Genomic DNA, 24,723 nt, shown 5'->3' with positions numbered 1-24,723 from the left:
TTTACTGCGTACATCCGTACGATCTTTCCCCTTTCGCAGCTCACGCCGAATGAGCACACTTTTCATCAAGCTGTTCCTATTTATTGACTTTACAATGCAGATGGAAGGACGTCCTTTTGTTCGATAAATGAAAATATTTTCATCATTCGTTTTGGTGTAGCTTTCGCTTAGTGGTAGAGTTGCCACATTCACTGATTTTTTTGGAAGGATTTGCAAAAACCTTCGGGTTTGTAGATTAGAAAAACATTTTCTGATTCACTGGTAAAAGTACAGAATTACCAAGCGCAAACTTAATACTAGTTAATAAAAGAAACTTTCTAATTAAATTCTTTTTCCATTTTGCCTTTGTCCTAATAAGGACGGTTTATGGATAACTATGTTGATTCAAGACGGGAATCTTTTAAAAAAATTCAAACCTTGCAGACGATTGTTTTTACTGCGTACATCCGTACGATCTTTCCCCTTTCGCAGCTCACGCCGAATGAGCACACTTTTCATCAAGCTGTTCCTATTTATTGACTTTACAATGCAGATGGAAGGACGTCCTTTTGTTCGATAAATGAAAATATTTTCATCATTCGTTTTGGTGTAGCTTTCGCTTAGTGGTAGAGTCAGGGTGGCCAGACCTACCGATTTATCGGTAGTCCTACCGATTTTGGTCTTCCCTACCGATTCACAGACGACCAAGGTAAAACTACCGATATTTTGTTATTCCTACCGAAAACTACCGATTTTTATTGATTGTGGACACATCCAACATTCATTTTTTGGGTTGGATTTGGTCTGAGATCTGTGTTGTCAGTATTTTACAATTCTATGTCAATACTACGTTTTTGGGACAACAACCCGGCCTACCGATAACTACCGATAAACTTTTAGTGACCCTACCGATATTAAGGAATTCTATTTGGCCACCCTGGGTAGAGTTGCCACATTCACTGATTTTTTTGGAAGGATTTGCAAAAACCTTCGGGTTTGTAAATTAGAAAAACATTTTCTTATGATTCACTGGTAAAAGTACAGAATTACCAAGCGCAAATTTAATACCAGTTAATAAAAGAAACTTTCTAATTGAATTCTTTTTCCATTTTGTATTCGTCCTAATAAGGACGGTTTGTAGATAACTATGTTGATACAAGACGGGAATCTTTTAAAACAATTCAAACCTTGCCGACGATTGTTTTTACTGCGTACATCCATACGATCTTTCCCCTTTCGCAGCTCACACCGAATGAGTACGCTTTGCAGCCTTCGATGTTTTGGTGGCATTTTTAGTGGCAGTTACTACCGCCTTTTCAGTGACTGCGTTTCTTAGCCTTTGGCTTTTTGGACTTCTCACCGCCACCACCTCTACCAACGTTTTTCTTCTTCTCTCCGATGGTAGCTGATTTGATTGGTCGTCCGATGCAGCTTCTCACGACCACGCACGTCTGTTATGCACTGCGTCTTACACACGTCTGGCTTTGAGAAAAGCTGCGACACCCCTATTTATAGGTTTTATCATTAATGTTGATTTCATTTAAAGTAGTTTTACTATTTAAACAAATTTTATACCAAATTTTATATAGCAAAGAACGTATCGGTAGCAAGCATTGAACGTTTTCCTTCCGATTTATGAAACAAGATTGGCAATCCGTTTTGTAGAAGAAAAGTTAATAAGGTTCAAAATGTACGTAACGCTTTCGCTAATATGCACTACTATCGCTTTCTCGCTCGTTCTCGTGGCGTGCATGAGCCTTTCCTTTCCGTCCGACTTCTAATGGCTTAACCAAAATTAATATCCCGGCTTTCCCCCACCAACTGCTCTCGTCAAGCAACCCAATACGAATAATCATAGGAACAAACATGTAGTGGACCTTTATATAAACTTTTCATTATTTTATTGTTCATTCGCTGCACCATTTTGACGGCTCTGTGCGGGATGGGCTGAAAATTTTCACTTTTCCGAGTCGTTTTCGAAAGATTTTTCAAAACACTATTTTTCCGTTGATAATGAATATCCTACATATTCCAAAATTTAATACAACATTGGTACAAATATTTTCGACAAAATGCCGAAGAAATTGATTAAATCCATTCAGTACAACAAAAGATATAAGCGTTCAAAATCTTACATCATTTTTCTTCCGAAATTTTGAAAAGGGGCCCCTATATTGAAAGGTAAGTCGTTAGTCACGACAAAAAAGTCCAGCTTGTGATCTGTGTCGGGGGACAATCGTTCCCATCGATGCGTGCGCTGAATGAAGCACCTGGGTGTGATGGTCGACGCGTGCGGTTTATCAGCTCACAGCCATGTCGACGACTATGTATGCGAGAAGTCTGCTACACAACGATGTAGCGAGTTGATCAGTACATACTAAATAATAGAATTTTGAGTTAGCCAAAGCAATTCGAAATAACACTGATGATTAGAGCACTAAAATCCAAATCCGCAACTAAAATGTTGGATTTTTTTCGAGGTATTTCTCTCTGTCTGTCTCTGCCGTCGAAACAAGAAAGCATTTCGCGAGCGCGTTGTACGGTTCTACGAGCAACACAAGAATCTCGGCGAAAAGTGCACGGTACAATATTTCAAAGGGGAAAACGTTGCGCCATCGACTGTTTACAACACCTTTCGACGCTGCAATCTCAATGCCGCTTGCCGGTTGATAAAAATTATTTTGGGTAAATATTTTGTTTTGCACGAAGCAAGTTACTTCCCTCGCAAAAAAAGCAAAAAAAAAAAGAAAAAGATGGGTGGGTAATGTCTAGGACATAACCGGAGTGTCGTGACTACTCGTTTGACTTGTAATTCAAATCGAATGATACTCAATGAAATATGTGGGAATGTTTCAAGTTATTCTTTATAATAATTATGGTGGTTCTGAAAAGAACCTTTGTTGTTGGCGTCTGCGTTGATAGGGGATGCGCTCGTTGAGACATTCATTCATGAAATGAACAATTTTCTTGCTTTGAAATATCAATGTTAAAATCTCTCGAAACAGCCATCGGAATCTTTTCCGTACAGAAATGAACACGCTTAGCGAAAAACTAGGGGCGGGTAATGTCCGGGACATAACCGTGATGCTCATATTCTTAAAATTCTGCTTGTATCTCCTTCAAATGGCTAAATTTTGCGCATTAAGTTCGATTCACCGGGCTCAGCGAAATTTTCCTGGGGATCCCGTTCGTTAGTATATTCAGCAAAACAATTTTATTACCGAGTTCTCCGCGTTGAATACAGGTCAATAATTTCATATAATGATTTCAACATGCAGACAATGTACATGTATGACAGGTGGGAGCGTTCTGAAGTGGTTTTAGTGGAGGTAACAACATAAAATTATGTATTGGACATTTTACAATGATTCTCCTTAACCCTGCACAACCACGTGGTTGGCAGCAGAGGGTTAAGTTGTTTGGAAGAGATGACAGTTAATATATGATAACTAAAAATATAAAATTGTTCTATAAATTGCAAAGTTATTGCCGCGTTGACCTGAAAATTTGTCATTTCATTCATAAAGGAACAAGCATTGAAATTATGTCAATTTATGCTTTGCAAGATTTGAAATAGCTTCGAAGTGTGGTCACGACACCCCTGTTATGTCATATACATTACCAACCCATCTTTTTCCATTTTGCCTTTGTCCTAATAAGGACGGTTTGTGGATAACTATGTTGATTCAAGACGGGAATCTTTTAAAACAAATCAAACCTTGCCGACGATTGTTTTTACTGCGTACATCCGTACGATCTTTCCCCTTTCGCAGCTCACACCGAATGAGCACGATTTTCATCATGGTGTTCCTATTTATTGACTTTACAATGCAGATGGAAGGACGTCCTTTTGTTCGATAAATGAAAATATTTTCATCATTTGTTTTGATGTAGCTTTCGCTTAGTGGTAGAGTTGCCACATTCACTGATTTTTTTGGAAGGATTTGCAAAAACCTTCGGGTTTGTAGATTAGAAAAACATTTTCTGATTCACTGGTAAAAGTACAGAATTACCAAGCGCAAACTTAATACTTGTTAATAAAAGAAACTTTCTAATTAAATTCTTTTTCCATTTTGCCTTTGTCCTAATAAGGACGGTTTGTGGATAACTATGTTGATTCAAGACGGGAATCTTTTAAAACAATTCAAACCTTGCAGACGATTGTTTTTACTGCGTACATCCGTACGATCTTTCCCCTTTTGCAGCTCACGCCGAATGAGCACACTTTTCATCAAGCTGTTCCTATTTATTGACTTTACAATGCAGATGGAAGGACGTCCTTTTGTTCGATAAATGAAAATATTTTCATCATTCGTTTTGGTGTAGCTTTCGCTTAGTGGCAGAGTTGCCAGATTCACTGATTTTCTTGGATTTGCAAAAACCTTCGGGTTTGTAGATTGGAAAAACATTTTCTTATGATTCACTGGTAAAAGTACAGAATTACCAAGCGCAAACTTAATACTAGTTAATAAAAGAAACTTTCTAATTAAATTCTTTTTCCATTTTGCCTTTGTCCTAATAAGGACGGTTTGTGGATAACTATGTTGATTCAAGACGGGAATCTTTTAAAACAATTCAAACCTTGCCGACGATTGTTTTTACTGCGTACATCCGTACGATCTTTCCCCTTTCGCAGCTCACACCGAATGAGCACGATTTTCATCAAGCTGTTCCTATTTATTGACTTTACAATGCAGATGGAAGGACGTCCTTTTGTTCGATAAATGAAAATATTTTCATCATTCGTGGCAGAGTTGCCAGATTCACTGATTTTCTTGGAAGGATTTGCAAAAACCTTCGGGTTTGTAGATTGGAAAAACATTTTCTTATGATTCACTGGTAAAAGTACAGAATTACCAAGCGCAAACTTAATACTAGTTAATAAAAGAAACTTTCTAATTAAATTCTTTTTCCATTTTGCCTTTGTCCTAATAAGGACGGTTTGTGGATAACTATGTTGATTCAAGACGGGAATCTTTTAAAAAAATTCAAACCTTGCAGACGATTGTTTTTACTGCGTACATCCGTACGATCTTTCCCCTTTCGCAGCTCACGCCGAATGAGCACACTTTTCATCAAGCTGTTCCTATTTATTGACTTTACAATGCAGATGGAAGGACGTCCTTTTGTTCGATAAATGAAAATATTTTCATCATTCGTTTTGGTGTAGCTTTCGCTTAGTGGTAGAGTTGCCACATTCACTGATTTTTTTGGAAGGATTTGCAAAAACCTTCGGGTTTGTAGATTAGAAAAACATTTTCTGATTCACTGGTAAAAGTACAGAATTACCAAGCGCAAACTTAATACTAGTTAATAAAAGAAACTTTCTAATTAAATTCTTTTTCCATTTTGCCTTTGTCCTAATAAGGACGGTTTATGGATAACTATGTTGATTCAAGACGGGAATCTTTTAAAAAAATTCAAACCTTGCAGACGATTGTTTTTACTGCGTACATCCGTACGATCTTTCCCCTTTCGCAGCTCACGCCGAATGAGCACACTTTTCATCAAGCTGTTCCTATTTATTGACTTTACAATGCAGATGGAAGGACGTCCTTTTGTTCGATAAATGAAAATATTTTCATCATTCGTTTTGGTGTAGCTTTCGCTTAGTGGTAGAGTTGCCACATTCACTGATTTTTTTGGAAGGATTTGCAAAAACCTTCGGGTTTGTAGATTAGAAAAACATTTTCTGATTCACTGGTAAAAGTATAGAATTACCAAGCGCAAACTTAATACTAGTTAATAAAAGAAACTTTCTAATTAAATTCTTTTTCCATTTTGCCTTCGTCCTAATAAGGACGGTTTGTGGATAACTATGTTGATTCAAGACGGGAATCTTTTAAAACAATTCAAACCTTGCAGACGATTGTTTTTACTGCGTACATCCGTACGATCTTTCCCCTTTTGCAGCTCACGCCGAATGAGCACACTTTTCATCAAGCTGTTCCTATTTATTGACTTTACAATGCAGATGGAAGGACGTCCTTTTGTTCGATAAATGAAAATATTTTCATCATTCGTTTTGGTGTAGCTTTCGCTTAGTGGCAGAGTTGCCAGATTCACTGATTTTCTTGGATTTGCAAAAACCTTCGGGTTTGTAGATTGGAAAAACATTTTCTTATGATTCACTGGTAAAAGTACAGAATTACCAAGCGCAAACTTAATACTAGTTAATAAAAGAAACTTTCTAATTAAATTCTTTTTCCATTTTGCCTTTGTCCTAATAAGGACGGTTTGTGGATAACTATGTTGATTCAAGACGGGAATCTTTTAAAACAATTCAAACCTTGCCGACGATTGTTTTTACTGCGTACATCCGTACGATCTTTCCCCTTTCGCAGCTCACACCGAATGAGCACGATTTTCATCATGGTGTTCCTATTTATTGACTTTACAATGCAGATGGAAGGACGTCCTTTTGTTCGATAAATGAAAATATTTTCATCATTCGTTTTGGTGTAGCTTTCGCTTAGTGGTAGAGTCAGGGTGGCCAGACCTACCGATTTATCGGTAGTCCTACCGATTTTGGTCTTCCCTACCGATTCACAGACGACCAAGGTAAAACTACCGATATTTTGTTATTCCTACCGAAAACTACCGATTTTTATTGATTGTGGACACATCCAACATTCATTTTTTGGGTTGGATTTGGTCTGAGATCTGTGTTGTCAGTATTTTACAATTCTATGTCAATACTACGTTTTTGGGACAACAACCCGGCCTACCGATAACTACCGATAAACTTTTAGTGACCCTACCGATATTAAGGAATTCTATTTGGCCACCCTGGGTAGAGTTGCCACATTCACTGATTTTTTTGGAAGGATTTGCAAAAACCTTCGGGTTTGTAAATTAGAAAAACATTTTCTTATGATTCACTGGTAAAAGTACAGAATTACCAAGCGCAAATTTAATACCAGTTAATAAAAGAAACTTTCTAATTGAATTCTTTTTCCATTTTGTATTCGTCCTAATAAGGACGGTTTGTAGATAACTATGTTGATACAAGACGGGAATCTTTTAAAACAATTCAAACCTTGCCGACGATTGTTTTTACTGCGTACATCCATACGATCTTTCCCCTTTCGCAGCTCACACCGAATGAGTACGCTTTGCAGCCTTCGATGTTTTGGTGGCATTTTTAGTGGCAGTTACTACCGCCTTTTCAGTGACTGCGTTTCTTAGCCTTTGGCTTTTTGGACTTCTCACCGCCACCACCTCTACCAACGTTTTTCTTCTTCTCTCCGATGGTAGCTGATTTGATTGGTCGTCCGATGCAGCTTCTCACGACCACGCACGTCTGTTATGCACTGCGTCTTACACACGTCTGGCTTTGAGAAAAGCTGCGACACCCCTATTTATAGGTTTTATCATTAATGTTGATTTCATTTAAAGTAGTTTTACTATTTAAACAAATTTTATACCAAATTTTATATAGCAAAGAACGTATCGGTAGCAAGCATTGAACGTTTTCCTTCCGATTTATGAAACAAGATTGGCAATCCGTTTTGTAGAAGAAAAGTTAATAAGGTTCAAAATGTACGTAACGCTTTCGCTAATATGCACTACTATCGCTTTCTCGCTCGTTCTCGTGGCGTGCATGAGCCTTTCCTTTCCGTCCGACTTCTAATGGCTTAACCAAAATTAATATCCCGGCTTTCCCCCACCAACTGCTCTCGTCAAGCAACCCAATACGAATAATCATAGGAACAAACATGTAGTGGACCTTTATATAAACTTTTCATTATTTTATTGTTCATTCGCTGCACCATTTTGACGGCTCTGTGCGGGATGGGCTGAAAATTTTCACTTTTCCGAGTCGTTTTCGAAAGATTTTTCAAAACACTATTTTTCCGTTGATAATGAATATCCTACATATTCCAAAATTTAATACAACATTGGTACAAATATTTTCGACAAAATGCCGAAGAAATTGATTAAATCCATTCAGTACAACAAAAGATATAAGCGTTCAAAATCTTACATCATTTTTCTTCCGAAATTTTGAAAAGGGGCCCCTATATTGAAAGGTAAGTCGTTAGTCACGACAAAAACACACAATCGTTCCCGAATACCCATTCGATTCCATTTGTACCCTAAAAAGATGGGTGGGTAATGTCTAGGACATAACCGGAGTGTCGTGACTACTCGTTTGACTTGTAATTCAAATCGAATGATACTCAATGAAATATGTGGGAATGTTTCAAGTTATTCTTTATAATAATTATGGTGGTTCTGAAAAGAACCTTTGTTGTTGGCGTCTGCGTTGATAGGGGATGCGCTGGATTCTAAGCTCGTTGAGACATTCATTCATGAAATGAACAATTTTCTTGCTTTGAAATATCAATGTTAAAATCTCTCGAAACAGCCATCGGAATCTTTTCTGTACAGAAATGAACACGCTTAGCGAAAAACTAGGGGCGGGTAATGTCCGGGACATAACCGTGATGCTCATATTCTTAAAATTCTGCTTGTATCTCCTTCAAATGGCTAAATTTTGCGCATTAAGTTCGATTCACCGGGCTCAGCGAAATTTTCCTGGGGATCCCGTTCGTTAGTATATTCAGCAAAACAATTTTATTACCGAGTTCTCCGCGTTGAATACAGGTCAATAATTTCATATAATGATTTCAACATGCAGACAATGTACATGTATGACAGGTGGGAGCGTTCTGAAGTGGTTTTAGTGGAGGTAACAACATAAAATTATGTATTGGACATTTTACAATGATTCTCCTTAACCCTGCACAACCACGTGGTTGGCAGCAGAGGGTTAAGTTGTTTGGAAGAGATGACAGTTAATATATGATAACTAAAAATATAAAATTGTTCTATAAATTGTAAAGTTATTGCCGCGTTGACCTGAAAATTTGTCATTTCATTCATAAAGGAACAAGCATTGAAATTATGTCAATTTATGCTTTGCAAGATTTGAAATAGCTTCGAAGTGTGGTCACGACACCCCTGTTATGTCATATACATTACCAACCCATCTTTTTCCATTTTGCCTTTGTCCTAATAAGGACGGTTTGTGGATAACTATGTTGATTCAAGACGGGAATCTTTTAAAACAAATCAAACCTTGCCGACGATTGTTTTTACTGCGTACATCCGTACGATCTTTCCCCTTTCGCAGCTCACACCGAATGAGCACGATTTTCATCATGGTGTTCCTATTTATTGACTTTACAATGCAGATGGAAGGACGTCCTTTTGTTCGATAAATGAAAATATTTTCATCATTTGTTTTGATGTAGCTTTCGCTTAGTGGTAGAGTTGCCACATTCACTGATTTTTTTGGAAGGATTTGCAAAAACCTTCGGGTTTGTAGATTAGAAAAACATTTTCTGATTCACTGGTAAAAGTACAGAATTACCAAGCGCAAACTTAATACTTGTTAATAAAAGAAACTTTCTAATTAAATTCTTTTTCCATTTTGCCTTTGTCCTAATAAGGACGGTTTGTGGATAACTATGTTGATTCAAGACGGGAATCTTTTAAAACAATTCAAACCTTGCAGACGATTGTTTTTACTGCGTACATCCGTACGATCTTTCCCCTTTTGCAGCTCACGCCGAATGAGCACACTTTTCATCAAGCTGTTCCTATTTATTGACTTTACAATGCAGATGGAAGGACGTCCTTTTGTTCGATAAATGAAAATATTTTCATCATTCGTTTTGGTGTAGCTTTCGCTTAGTGGCAGAGTTGCCAGATTCACTGATTTTCTTGGATTTGCAAAAACCTTCGGGTTTGTAGATTGGAAAAACATTTTCTTATGATTCACTGGTAAAAGTACAGAATTACCAAGCGCAAACTTAATACTAGTTAATAAAAGAAACTTTCTAATTAAATTCTTTTTCCATTTTGCCTTTGTCCTAATAAGGACGGTTTGTGGATAACTATGTTGATTCAAGACGGGAATCTTTTAAAACAATTCAAACCTTGCCGACGATTGTTTTTACTGCGTACATCCGTACGATCTTTCCCCTTTCGCAGCTCACACCGAATGAGCACGATTTTCATCAAGCTGTTCCTATTTATTGACTTTACAATGCAGATGGAAGGACGTCCTTTTGTTCGATAAATGAAAATATTTTCATCATTCGTGGCAGAGTTGCCAGATTCACTGATTTTCTTGGAAGGATTTGCAAAAACCTTCGGGTTTGTAGATTGGAAAAACATTTTCTTATGATTCACTGGTAAAAGTACAGAATTACCAAGCGCAAACTTAAAACTAGTTAATAAAAGAAACTTTCTAATTAAATTCTTTTTCCATTTTGCCTTTGTCCTAATAAGGACGGTTTGTGGATAACTATGTTGATTCAAGACGGGAATCTTTTAAAAAAATTCAAACCTTGCAGACGATTGTTTTTACTGCGTACATCCGTACGATCTTTCCCCTTTCGCAGCTCACGCCGAATGAGCACACTTTTCATCAAGCTGTTCCTATTTATTGACTTTACAATGCAGATGGAAGGACGTCCTTTTGTTCGATAAATGAAAATATTTTCATCATTCGTTTTGGTGTAGCTTTCGCTTAGTGGTAGAGTTGCCACATTCACTGATTTTTTTGGAAGGATTTGCAAAAACCTTCGGGTTTGTAGATTAGAAAAACATTTTCTGATTCACTGGTAAAAGTACAGAATTACCAAGCGCAAACTTAATACTAGTTAATAAAAGAAACTTTCTAATTAAATTCTTTTTCCATTTTGCCTTTGTCCTAATAAGGACGGTTTATGGATAACTATGTTGATTCAAGACGGGAATCTTTTAAAAAAATTCAAACCTTGCAGACGATTGTTTTTACTGCGTACATCCGTACGATCTTTCCCCTTTCGCAGCTCACGCCGAATGAGCACACTTTTCATCAAGCTGTTCCTATTTATTGACTTTACAATGCAGATGGAAGGACGTCCTTTTGTTCGATAAATGAAAATATTTTCATCATTCGTTTTGGTGTAGCTTTCGCTTAGTGGTAGAGTTGCCACATTCACTGATTTTTTTGGAAGGATTTGCAAAAACCTTCGGGTTTGTAGATTAGAAAAACATTTTCTGATTCACTGGTAAAAGTATAGAATTACCAAGCGCAAACTTAATACTAGTTAATAAAAGAAACTTTCTAATTAAATTCTTTTGACGTAGGACTTACGTCTTTCTTTACTATACTGGGTGTCATTTCAAAATTTTCAAAACGGATGCGTTACGTACACTTTGAACTCTAATAACTTTTCTCCTACTAAAGGAATTACTAATTTTGTTTCATAAATCGAAAGGAAAACGTTCAACGCTTGCTATTGATACCTTGTTTGCTATGTAAAACTTGTTTAAAAAGTTCAAAAACTACTTTTAATGCGAATCAACATTAATGCTAAAACCTATAAATATGGGTGTCACAGTTTTTCTTAAAGCCAGACGTGTGTAAGCCACAGAGCAGAACACACGTACGTGTGCTGCTCAACGAGAAGCTGCATTTTGACCACCAACCAAATCATAGCTACTGCCTTATCGCTGCCAACCAAGAACAGTCGTCGCCCTGCGTGAAATTCATTGCTCTCAGAAGTGGACAGAGTTACTAATTCGCAAGCTGCTCTTCCAGTGCCTGGTCCGTGAGATTGCACAGAATTTCAAAACCTACTCTTCCGGAGCTCAGCCGTAATGGCCCTTTAAGAAGCCAGCGAGGCCTGCCTGGTTAGTTTGTTGGAAAATACCAATCTGTGCGCTATCCATGCCAAGCGAATAATCATCATGCCGAGCGGGAAACGGCGAAATGATATTCACAACAAACGGTCCTTATTAGGACCACAAAATCGTTCTCAGAAGAATTACAATTGAAATTTCCATTTCGTGCTTTGGAAAATAACTTCCCTCTTATCGGGTTAGTTATTTTCTATAATAATATCCGAAAAATGTGCGATAAAACCAATAAACTGACCAATTGGACGGAAGCAATAAAATACCTACAACAATTTGAGTCAGAAAAGTGATATTAACGGAAAAATGCTTCGATCGTTTCTAAGTGTTTGGCAGCTGAAGTTGCCGATTTGTTTTCCAACGTCAATTATTTGCGCTGTGCTGTACGGAACAGATTTTTGCGCGATGTGTTGGGAAATAATTAAAACAATTGTGTAGTAGATTCCGTAGATTTTACCGTAAATTTTGATAGAAATGATTTTGTAAAAGCATTAATTAGCCGTGCTTTGAATGGTGGTTTTTGCAAATCTTTCTAGAACATTAGTGAATGTGGAAACCCTGCTACTAAGCGAATGCCACGCCAAAAAGAATGATGAAAATATTTTCATTTGTCGCACAAAGGGATGGACTACCATCTGCACTAAGAAGTTTATAAAAGAGATCGCATTCCGACATACAATGCTCATTCGATGTGAGCTGCGAAAGGGGAATGTTCGTGTATGTACGCAGCAGAAGCGAATTCGGGCAAGGTTCGAATCGTTAGCAAGGATTCTCGTCTGGTATCACCAAACATAGTTATCTACAAACCGTTCTTTTTAGGATGAAAACATAATGGAGAAAGAATTGAATTAGAAAGTTCCATTTAATAACTTGCATTGAGTTTGCGCCTGTCAAGTCTGCTGTACTTTATCAATGACACATATAAACCAATGTTTATCGAATTAATCTACAATGCAAATCTTTCTAGAACATTAGTGAATGTGGCAACCCTGCTACTAAGCGAATGCCACGCCAAAACGAATGATGAAAATATTTTCATTTGTCGCACAAAGGGATGGACTACCATCTGCACTAAGAAGTTTATAAAAGAGATCGCATTCCGACATACAATGCTCATTCGATGTGAGCTGCGAAAGGGGAATGTTCGTGTATGTACGCAGTAGAAGCGAATTCGGGCAAGGTTCGAATCGTTAGCAAGGATTCTCGTCTGGTATCACCAAACATAGTTATCTACAAACCGTTCTTTTTAGGATGAAAACATAAAGGAGAAAGAATTGAATTAGAAAGTTCCATTTAATAACTTGCATTGAGTTTGCGCCTGTCAAGTCTGCTGTACTTTATCAATGACACATATAAACCAATGTTTATCGAATTAATCTACAATGCAAATCTTTCTAGAACATTAGTGAATGTGGCAACCCTGCTACTAAGCGAATGCCACGCCAAAACGAATGATGAAAATATTTTCATTTGTCGCACAAAGGGATGGACTACCATCTGCACTAAGAAGTTTATAAAAGAGATCGCATTCCGACATACAATGCTCATTCGATGTGAGCTGCAAAAGGGGAATGTTCGTGTATGTACGCAGTAGAAGCGAATTCGGGCAAGGTTAGAATCGTTAGCAAGGATTCTCGTCTGGTATCACCAAACATAGTTATCTACAAACCGTTCTTTTTAGGATGAAAACATAAAGGAGAAAGAATTGAATTAGAAAGTTCCATTTAATAACTTGAATTGAGTTTGCGCCTGTCAATTCTTGTATACATTTACCAGTGATTCATATAAGCAAATGTTTATCAAATTAATCTACAAACCCGAAGGTTTTTGCAAGTCCTAGAAAATCAGTGAATGTGGCAATCTCATTCGACATGAAATTTCCAGTAAACATTCATTCAAAAAGTGCATTGGCTCAAATTATCCATGAATGTCATATGATATGCCCAAGTTTAGTCCTACGTCAACACCGCGGTTACGTCCCTGGCATTACCCACTCCTAGTTTTTCCATTTTGCCTTCGTCCTAATAAGGACGGTTTGTGGATAACTATGTTGATTCAAGACGGGAATCTTTTAAAACAATTCAAACCTTGCAGACGATTGTTTTTACTGCGTACATCCGTACGATCTTTCCCCTTTTGCAGCTCACGCCGAATGAGCACACTTTTCATCAAGCTGTTCCTATTTATTGACTTTACAATGCAGATGGAAGGACGTCCTTTTGTTCGATAAATGAAAATATTTTCATCATTCGTTTTGGTGTAGCTTTCGCTTAGTGGCAGAGTTGCCAGATTCACTGATTTTCTTGGATTTGCAAAAACCTTCGGGTTTGTAGATTGGAAAAACATTTTCTTATGATTCACTGGTAAAAGTACAGAATTACCAAGCGCAAACTTAATACTAGTTAATAAAAGAAACTTTCTAATTAAATTCTTTTTCCATTTTGCCTTTGTCCTAATAAGGACGGTTTGTGGATAACTATGTTGATTCAAGACGGGAATCTTTTAAAACAATTCAAACCTTGCCGACGATTGTTTTTACTGCGTACATCCGTACGATCTTTCCCCTTTCGCAGCTCACACCGAATGAGCACGATTTTCATCATGGTGTTCCTATTTATTGACTTTACAATGCAGATGGAAGGACGTCCTTTTGTTCGATAAATGAAAATATTTTCATCATTCGTTTTGGTGTAGCTTTCGCTTAGTGGTAGAGTCAGGGTGGCCAGACCTACCGATTTATCGGTAGTCCTACCGATTTTGGTCTTCCCTACCGATTCACAGACGACCAAGGTAAAACTACCGATATTTTGTTATTCCTACCGAAAACTACCGATTTTTATTGATTGTGGACACATCCAACATTAATTTTTTGGGTTGGATTTGGTCTGAGATCTGTGTTGTCAGTATTTTACAATTCTATGTCAATACTACGTTTTTGGGACAACAACCCGGCCTACCGATAACTACCGATAAACTTTTAGTGACCCTACCGATATTAAGGAATTCTATTTGGCCACCCTGGGTAGAGTTGCCACATTCACTGATTTTTTTGGAAGGATTTGCAAAAACCTTCGGGTTTGTAAATTAGAAAAACATTTTCTTATGATTCACTGGTAAAAGTACAGAATTACCAAGCGCAAATTTAATACCAGTTAATAAAAGAAACTTTCTAATTGAATTCTTTTTCCATTTTGTATTCGTCCTAATAAGGACGGTTTGTAGATAACTATGTTGATACAAGACGGGAATCTTTTAAAACAATTCAAACCTTGCCGACGATTGTTTTTACTGCGTACATCCATACGATCTTTCCCCTTTCGCAGCTCACACCGAATGAGTACGCTTTGCAGCCTTCGATGTTTTGGTGGCATTTTTAGTGGCAGTTACTACCGCCTTTTCAGTGACTGCGTTTCTTAGCCTTTGGCTTTTTGGACTTCTCACCGCCACCACCTCTACCAACGTTTTTCTTCTTCTCTCCGATGGTAGCTGATTTGATTGGTCGTCCGATGCAGCTTCTCACGACCACGCACGTCTGTTATGCACTGCGTCTTACACACGTCTGGCTTTGAGAAAAGCTGCGACACCCCTATTTATAGGTTTTATCATTAATGTTGATTTCATTTAAAGTAGTTTTACTATTTAAACAAATTTTATACCAAATTTTATATAGCAAAGAACGTATCGGTAGCAAGCATTGAACGTTTTCCTTCCGATTTATGAAACAAGATTGGCAATCCGTTTTGTAGAAGAAAAGTTAATAAGGTTCAAAATGTACGTAACGCTTTCGCTAATATGCACTACTATCGCTTTCTCGCTCGTTCTCGTGGCGTGCATGAGCCTTTCCTTTCCGTCCGACTTCTAATGGCTTAACCAAAATTAATATCCCGGCTTTCCCCCACCAACTGCTCTCGTCAAGCAACCCAATACGAATAATCATAGGAACAAACATGTAGTGGACCTTTATATAAACTTTTCATTATTTTATTGTTCATTCGCTGCACCATTTTGACGGCTCTGTGCGGGATGGGCTGAAAATTTTCACTTTTCCGAGTCGTTTTCGAAAGATTTTTCAAAACACTATTTTTCCGTTGATAATGAATATCCTACATATTCCAAAATTTAATACAACATTGGTACAAATATTTTCGACAAAATGCCGAAGAAATTGATTAAATCCATTCAGTACAACAAAAGATATAAGCGTTCAAAATCTTACATCATTTTTCTTCCGAAATTTTGAAAAGGGGCCCCTATATTGAAAGGTAAGTCGTTAGTCACGACAAAAGCACAACCCGCTTCACAATTTGCTTCAGTGTTGCCCAATCGCAGATTTCTTCCGGATTTCGTTTTGAGAGCCACGAATTGCAAACAAGTGGACTGGTAGAAGATCACGAAATGTATTAGCAAAGTTGACATAGACGCCGTACTACGCGCCTGTTCCGACATCAAACGGAAGCTTCGCCGAACAGCATCCAATTACGGATCGGTTTGAAATGTTCACTAATTTTTGGCCAACAATGGAGAACGTATCTTCTAATTTCAATCAAATCGTTTGTCTTTTTTTTTTTTTTTGACAGGTTGAGAAAAAAAAATCCAAAATTTGTGTTGCCACCCGTTAACTTTTTGTGTTTTAGTAATTTTAATAACGAAAGTTTTCAGCAAAGGACCAGCCGACCGAAACGTTTTCCGCAGGTCGCCAAATTACGAGCACTTCCGCTCGAGCAAATATGTACAAAAATGAAATAATTTTATATAGAGAGAAGTTTTCTTTCGATTGGATAGCACCGAAAAGGTTTTCCAATTGCTAGAAGGTTCAAATTAACCTATTTTCCACAATTCAATTTGCACGTGCCGCCATAGTCGGATACATGATTTGATAATATTCGGCCATACGCTTAACACAGAATGTTCAGCGGGTGTTAGTTTGGACGGTGCGGACAGTGCAGTAAATTGAATGCAAACTTCCAGTGTACTTTTCACAAGCAGTAATTCAATTTTGGTTGATTTAAAACAACAGTCCGTAAAATTTTACCGGCACCGATCGAATAGTAACTTTCAACCGTCATCTACGCGTTCCCAAACAGAGCCGATGAATACGATCCTAAACAACAGACACCGGACCCCCGGTTATCATATTCGCAGACTTGCATCATCGTGCATCCATCAACTCGTCGTCTACAACTGTGTGTGGAAGAAAACCAAACCAAACGAACGCGCAATGGCTGAAACTGCTATCGACGTTGCTGCCACGGCCCCTGCCGTCGTCGCCTCTCCGCCAGCTGCCAAAGCACCACCGAAGCAGGCGGCCAAGGCTAGCAAGAGTGACGCCAAGAAACCGAAAAAATCTTCAACCCATCCACCAGTGAGTGAGATGGTTCTGGCTGCCATCCGGACCCTGAAGGAACGGAGCGGATCATCACTGCAGGCGATCAAAAAGTACATCGCCGTCAACTACATGTGTGACGTCGCCAGGCTGGCTCCGTTTATCCGGAAGGCTTTGAAAACGGGTGTCGAGAAGGGAAACATCACCCAGACCAAGGGTACCGGTGCTTCCGGATCGTTTAAGGTGACGGTCGAAGCAAAGAAACCGGCTGGCGATAAGAAACCACCATCGGGTGCAGCGAAAAAACCGAAGAAATCGGCTACTAAATCCGGGGAGAAGAAAAATCCGCCGGCTGGTGGTGGTGAGAAGACCAGCAAGCCCAAGGCGGCGATCGCGGCCGCTAAGAAATCGGCTACGAAGAAAGCGAAAGCTGCTGCCCCTGCAAAGGCGGTAACGGCTGCCACTAAACAGAAAGCCACCAAACCATCGAAGGCTGCAGCGAACAAGCCGAAGGCACCTAAGCCAAAGAAGGCCGCCACCGCCCCGAAGAAGGTCACCGCCGGCAAGAAGTAAATTCCCGACAACGTGCGCGTCCTCCCAAAACAACAGTCCTTTTCAGGACTAACAAAATTGTAAAGAATTGATTGATGCTTATTTTCCGTCAATGCTCCGTTCCCCCCATGAGTTTTCTAGCTTGAGCAGCACACCCGCATTCAACTGGCCCGCCGATTGGCAAGATAAATCAGTCGTTAGTTTGATTAAACAAATCACTATAGTAAATAGGCGCGGTTTCTTGCTCAGATAAACGTACGTACAGGTAAATTAATAGCAGGCCGTGGTTTTCTGTTGCCTTAACAAACAAACAAACAAACAGAGCAAGTATAATATTACTCTGATTAGCAAACAACGCGCTTATTTTGGCTATAATAAAACAGAGAAAAATTGGCTGGCACAATAAACAAACGAACGAACGATAATTACCGATTTTTTAGCCTAAATTGGCGAACGTATTGTATTGATCGATCAACTTTGAGATTACAAATTGTGTTGGGTACGGTTTCTACGAAGATCAAAAGTTTGAAGACTGGGAAGTTTATTGTATTAACAAGTATGATCCAGAAGTGTGTTCTTTTTGCGGCAGAATTTTCTCACACGCTGGGGGTCGGTCATATAATGGGCTGTTTTAAACTGAATAGAATAGACGACAAAAAGACCGTTTTCCGTCTTAACGAAAAACAGTCAACTAGCGCGGTAAGGGGAAAGACTACTTCCACAAACTACAGCAAAACACATTTGATTAGAAAAATGGACAGAGAAAAAAATGACAACCTTTTTAGCTCTAATGAAACAAACAAACAACAACAACTAATGTTTATATAAACTATGTGTACATTTCAATTCAACTCTTTACCAGAACGTGTTTTGGTGGCCCTGAAAAGGGCCGATGACGATGGTGTGTGACATCCGGCGGCGGGGCGGGCGACGATTTACTTCGAGCTGGTATACTTGGTAACGGCCTTGGTACCTTCCGATACGGCATGTTTGGCCAGCTCGCCCGGTAACAGCAAACGAACGGCGGTCTGTACCTCGCGGGAGGTGATCGTCGACCGTCGGTTGTAATGGGCCAGACGAGATGCTTCGTTAGCAATACGCTCGAAGATGTCGTTCACGAAGCTATTCATGATGCTCATCGCCTTCGACGAGACACCGGTGTCCGGATGGACCTGCTTCAGCACCTTGTAGATGTAGATAGCGTAGCTTTCCTTGCGGCGTTGCTTTCGCTTCTTCTCTCCTCCTCCTGCTTTTGTGGCGATGTTCTTCTGTGCCTTGCCACCGCCGCCGCCGGATTTTTTCACAGCCTTTCCGCTGGCTTTCGGTGCCATAGTAACGACGTGGTTGTGCTGCTGTTAACGCTCTCGATGCGAACTGCGCTGACTGATTGGTAGCAAAAATCACTACATATCGCTTATATACGATCGTGTAGCGAGACGAAGGTTCGTCCTTTTTTGTGTTTAGCGCGTTTCGTTCGTTCGCTACTCCGCCCCTTTGGCGAACGATGTGCAATGAAGCGAATGCATAACAAGGGGTGCTGTGTGCGCGAGTGGCATCAGTGTTACTCGTATTGTCTACGTGACTACACACGAACGCGCACAGCGATAAACCTACGACAATGTCTGCACGCGGTAAAGGAGGAAAAGTGAAGGGAAAGCCAAAATCCCGCTCAGTTCGTGCCGGTCTCCAGTTCCCTGTTGGCCGAATTCACCGTCTGCTGAGGAAGGGAAATTATGCTGAACGTGTCGGTGCCGGAGCACCCGTCTACTTGGCAGCTGTAATGGAATATCTTGCCGCCGAAGTACTGGAGCTGGCAGGAAACGCTGCCCGCGATAACAAAAAGACCAGAATCATCCCCCGTCATCTGCAGCTGGCCATTCGAAATGACGAAGAGCTGAACAAACTGCTCTCCGGTGTGACCATTGCCCAGGGTGGCGTGTTGCCTAACATACAGGCCGTACTGCTGCCGAAGAAGACTGAAAAGAGGGCCTCCGCAGCAACTTAAATCCCGCTTCGCCCGAGCTGAAAAAAAACGCCCTTTTCAGGGTGACTATTTTCTTCTGATAAAAAGAGTTAATTTGATTTTCACTCCGATAATCATCAACGTACATTTCTGTGAGCATTGCACAAGTTTTTTTTTGCAATGCTCGTCAGACGCTTAATAATAGTTTCCCTCATATCATGGCATTGACGATTTCACCCAATCTCTCAAAAGTTCACTCATCGATTTGGTGCTAAATCACAAATCGGCCGCGCAAGATTTCCCTCAATGGGTCTTGTTTTTCACACGCTACTACTGTCGATCGGTACGAGGTGGTGCTGCTGGCAAAAAATCCCCCCATCGGCGTGCTTTCTAACAAACACACACAGCCACCCGCCTGAGCATTTTTGGAGGGAAACGGAAAATTTCTGCTAATAATTCTTAGTAAAATATGATTGGTTGTGGTCCTGAAAAGGACCGTTTGTTGCTGTTTCGTTCTGGGGGGTGATGGGCACACACCAAATTTAGGCCCGCTCCCCACGGATCCGGCGAGCCAGTTGGATGTCTTTCGGCATGATGGTCACTCGCTTGGCATGGATAGCGCACAGATTGGTATCCTCGAACAAACCAACCAGGTAAGCCTCGCTGGCTTCTTGAAGGGCCATGACGGCTGAGCTCTGGAAGCGCAGATCGGTTTTGAAGTCCTGCGCGATCTCACGAACCAGACGCTGGAAGGGCAGCTTGCGGATTAGTAGCTCTGTCGACTTCTGATAGCGACGAATTTCTCGCAGCGCGACAGTTCCTGGTCTGTAGCGATGGGGCTTCTTAACGCCACCCGTAGCTGGGGCACTTTTACGGGCAGCCTTCGTTGCCAACTGTTTGCGGGGAGCTTTCCCTCCGGTGGACTTGCGGGCGGTCTGTTTCGTACGGGCCATGGCGCGAAAATGCTGCTCTACTACTGCTACCACTGTGGTGCTGTTCAAACGACGAATGATGACCAAAACATTTTTTTTTTTTTTTTTACATTAATAGAATTTTTATTTAAACATTCTAGCCCTGTTACATAGCTACTTTTTTAACATTTTCAGGGATTCAACACGCAGTTTTTCAGCTCTTCTTAAGTATTTTTAGCTTTGGAAGCAATTGACATATCATGTTCGTATAAACATATTTTACAATACAACTATATAGTTGGATGATTTTAATTTGATAACCTAAAAATTGAAAAGAAACCTAAGAAAAAAGCTCACGTATGAGCTGGTACTCAGATGATTCTGCTGTTTGGCGATATAAATTATTGATTTCAAGTAATCTATCGTTAATCAAGGGAATGTTAGCCAAACGGTGAACTTCAATGGTGCTCGTGTCGATTGGAAGGTTGAGAATCATTTTTAAGTATTTGTTCTGGAGTGTCTGGATTTTTCGCCGATGCGTTGCAGCACAGGTCATCCATACTGGTGCAGCATATAGCAGCATGGGTTGCACAATCTGCTTGTAAACAGCAAGGCGATTTGTTATGGATAGCTTGGATTTTCGATTAATCAAAGGATACAGTTTTCTAAGCATGATTAAGCTCCGTTGAACGATTCCATCGATGTGTTGTCTGTAGAGCAATTTAGAGTCCATATTCAGACCTAAGTAGAGTACAACTCCTGACCATGGTATGTTCACTCCGCGTATTTGAACGGTTTTTGTCGGATTCAGCAACCGCTGGGAATTCCGATGAGGGAAGATCACGACCTGCGTTTTGGAAACATTTACGCAGATTTTCCAGTCTGTTAGGTAGCTGATGAAACAATCGAGGCCCTTTTGCAGGTTTCCAACAAGATGGTTGATGCTTCTACCGGCGTAGGAAATTGATGAGTCGTCAGCAAAAAAGGACAACTTTCCGCCACCCGGAAGCAGTGGGACATCAGCGGTGAAAATATTGTACAGGATGGGTCCCAATATGCTGCCCTGCGGAACTCCAGCTGGAACGTCATACACGTCGGAAAGTGTACCAAACAACGAGACTCTAGAGCTACGATGTGTAAGATAGCTCTGGATGATTTTTACCAGGTAAGTTGGAAAGTTGAAAGAGATTAACTTGTGAATCAAGCCGTCGTGCCACACATTGTCGAAGGCCTTCTCGACATCCAAGAAAGCCATGATGGTTGATTTGGAGACTGATTTATTCCTATTGATATTATTCGTCACCCGATGAAGCTGATGCACTGTTGAATGCCCTCTGCGGAAACCAAACTGTTCGTCTGGAAGCACGTTGTGGTCTTCAACATGGGCAAGGATGCGGGTGTGGATTGTTTTTTCGAATAGCTTGCTGAGTGATGTTAGCAAGCTTATCGGGCGGTAGCTGGATGAATTAGTCGGATCCTTTCCTGGTTTGAGTATGGGTATAACCTTGGCGAGTTTCCATTGGGAAGGGAAGTAGCTCAATGATAGGCAACAGTTGAAGAGTTTACAGAGTAACGATAATGCTTTGGGACCCAGTTTTTTCAAAACGATGTTGAACAACCCATCGAAACCAGGGGCTTTCATGTTACGAGTAAACTTGATGTTGGTTTTGACTTCATTTACGGTGATTAAAGCTTCATCGGGGACAACGTTTGGGGTGCGTTCTAAGTTGTTTACTGACACACGAACAATATTTTCTTTTGGACTTACAATACCATTGCCAAGAGCGTGCGAAGATTTAAAGTGCACTGATAGAGAATTCGCTTTTTCGAGTGGCGTAACAAGAAAGCTGTTACTCTCTTTCAACGGTGGGATCGGTCTGGGTTTATCCTTCATCACTTTAGCTACCCGCCAGAAGGGCCGTGAGTAGTTCGGTAGTCGCTTTAGATCGTTGGCAAAGTTGTTGTTTCTAATTTTGTCTAATCTAATTTTGATGATGCTTGATAATTTTTTAAAAAGGAACTTTCTTCTGACGTTTAAGGTGCGTTGGTACTGTCGTCTTATGATGTTTTTCAGTGCTATAAGCTTTTTGGTAGTATGGTCTAGCTGGATAAACTTACTTGAGATTGGAACAGTAGGGACGTTCAGATCCACCGATTCCTTCGCCAGTTGGGTGAAATACTCTAGCACTCTGTCAACATCGTCACTAGTCTCGATAGAAGTATCCTCGTCGATGCGGCTCTCGATGAAATTTGCAAATTGGTCCCAATTGACTCGATGGAAATTTTTTCGTGTGCTTCTCGAACGAGTGACTTCGGCACCAAAATCCAACACCACCGGTAGGTGGTCCGAGGATAAAGCAGTATGTGTTTCCGGAACAGAAAACCCTTCTGTTATGTTGGTCAGGAATATATCCAGTGTCGAGCCGATTCCAGCCGGCGAATAGAAGGTGGGCGTGTCCGGGTAAACGACGATGTAGTGCCCGTGTTGAGCATCAGCTGTAAGAATCTTACCGTTCATGTTTGACGAAGTGCAGCCCCATGCCGAAAAGCGAGCGTTGAAGTCACCAGCGATGATGAATTTAGAGTTGCAACGAGTTAGTTTTTGCAGGTCGTTCTTGAGTCGAACATCCGTGTTGTTGTTAGTTCTGGCTTGTTTCGGGCAGTATACAGCAACGAAGGTGATCTTGCCATGAGATGTGTCTACTTCGATACCAAGTGCTTCGATGAACGTCGTGTTGAAACTCGGGAGCATCCTGAATGAAATCTCTTTCCGAACTGCTATGGCGACACCTCCCCCTCCAGTAGAGGTGCGATCCAGTCGAGTGATGGTGTGATCAGGAAGACAGAAACTAGTATTCGGCTTCAGGTATGTCTCCGTGATTACTGCTATGTCGATGTTAACGGCTTGTAGGAATTCTGCTAATTCCAGTTTCTTGGAAGCCACCGAATGGGCATTCCAATTAAGGATTCTGAGCGATGAGCTGCCCATGACGGTAATAAAAGCGCATCATCACAGAGACTTGCTCCTGTGCTGTACGACAGGCACGTGTCTGCTTGTCCAATTCGATGAATAGGAAGGCGAGCTGATCCATCGTATACAATTCCCCGGGTGGGGGGCCGTTTGTTACTTGTGCGTACGTGCGAAAGCCTGGAGGGGAAGGCTTGAAGGACGTCGTCGGTTTCGATGTACGCGGGCGCTGGGGAGTAATCGGCAACATTGGTTCCAAGGCCGGAAAATCGTTGATGTTCAGATCCACGTCGCTCTTCCGCTTTGGTTGGCTTCGTTTCGACGTTTTCTTCCGCAGCTCAATGAACTCGGCTCGCTTTTTGCACGTTCGACTAGTGGAGAGGTGTTTTTCTTCACAGTTAAAACATTTAACCTCATACTTTTCCAGTAGGCACTCTTCCTTCGTATGGTTCTCGCCGCACTTCAGGCATCGAGCACGGATGTGGCAGTTTCTTGTACCATGCCCAAAGTTCAGGCAGTTGGAACATTGGGTCACGTCACGATGGACTGGCTTGTAGCGCTCCCACTCGATGATTATGTGAAAGAGCGCTTTGATGCCTTTTAGTTCGCTTAACGTTGTGGAACCTCTCTCCAGGTGCACGAGGTAAAGCTGATCGCGGTATGTGACATCTTCCAATTCTTGTCGTTTCATTTTATACACAGCTAACGGTTTCAGATTGTGTTCTTTTAATGCTTGCTGAAGCTCCTCTGTCAGCATATCCGGCAGTCCGCGTAGCACAACCTTCAGCGGTTTGCTCGATGCGATGTCGTGCGTGAAGTACTCGAACTTCACCTGTTTGAGATAATTCTCAACAGCATTGTAGTGTGGCCTGGTGGGAACAATGATTTTATACCCGTTAGAACACAGGCGAATGGAAGCTTTGAGGCCGTGGCCGATCAAATTGTTGAAATCTGTTCTCAGTGTAGGCGGAAATCCCTTCACGTAGAAAGGGGGCAATTTCTCCTTTTTCTCGACCTCCTGGTTCGATAATGTAGCGAATTTATTTTTGGCTAGCAGCCGTTTCTTTGCAGCCTCATCTCCGTCGGCGCCTGGATCCAGCGGTCGCTTGGACACAGCAGAAGCCCCTACACCAGGGCACGTTTTTCCCATTACTTGGGACGAACCGAAAATTTCGAACAACGCGAAACAACCGAAAACAACTAGCTTAAAAACTTTCAAAAACGTGTCTACTCTCGGAGCGAGTCACACACAAACTCGATGACCAAAACAGACCGACCGATTTTTTTTATAGTCGCGAATAAACACTACTATATCGCCTGTCTCGCTCGT

The 24,723-nt window shown here is 40.6% G+C and overlaps 3 protein-coding genes across 3 annotated transcripts; 1 reads left to right on the top strand and 2 right to left on the bottom strand.

Annotated features, from left to right (window-relative positions):
- Positions 1-18,456: 18,456 nt before the first annotated feature.
- LOC131694634 (histone H2B.3-like) lies at positions 18,457-18,882 on the bottom strand. Its single transcript, XM_058983114.1, has one exon. The coding sequence runs from the start codon at positions 18,880-18,882 to the stop codon at positions 18,487-18,489; it is 396 nt and encodes a 131-aa protein (XP_058839097.1). The 3' UTR covers positions 18,457-18,486.
- Positions 18,883-19,169: 287 nt separating this feature from the next.
- Positions 19,170-19,556, top strand: LOC131694686 (histone H2A-like). Its single transcript, XM_058983166.1, has one exon. The coding sequence runs from the start codon at positions 19,170-19,172 to the stop codon at positions 19,554-19,556; it is 387 nt and encodes a 128-aa protein (XP_058839149.1).
- Positions 19,557-20,056: 500 nt separating this feature from the next.
- Positions 20,057-20,470, bottom strand: LOC131694636 (histone H3). Its single transcript, XM_058983116.1, has one exon. The coding sequence runs from the start codon at positions 20,465-20,467 to the stop codon at positions 20,057-20,059; it is 411 nt and encodes a 136-aa protein (XP_058839099.1). The 5' UTR covers positions 20,468-20,470.
- Positions 20,471-24,723: the final 4,253 nt, after the last annotated feature.

The sequence above is a fragment of the Topomyia yanbarensis genome, unplaced genomic scaffold (assembly GCF_030247195.1).
Source record: "Topomyia yanbarensis strain Yona2022 unplaced genomic scaffold, ASM3024719v1 HiC_scaffold_12, whole genome shotgun sequence".
Taxonomy (NCBI): Eukaryota; Metazoa; Arthropoda; class Insecta; order Diptera; family Culicidae; genus Topomyia; species Topomyia yanbarensis.
The sequence above is the reverse complement of the archived record's forward strand: the minus strand, read 5'-3'. Positions and strand labels throughout refer to the sequence as shown.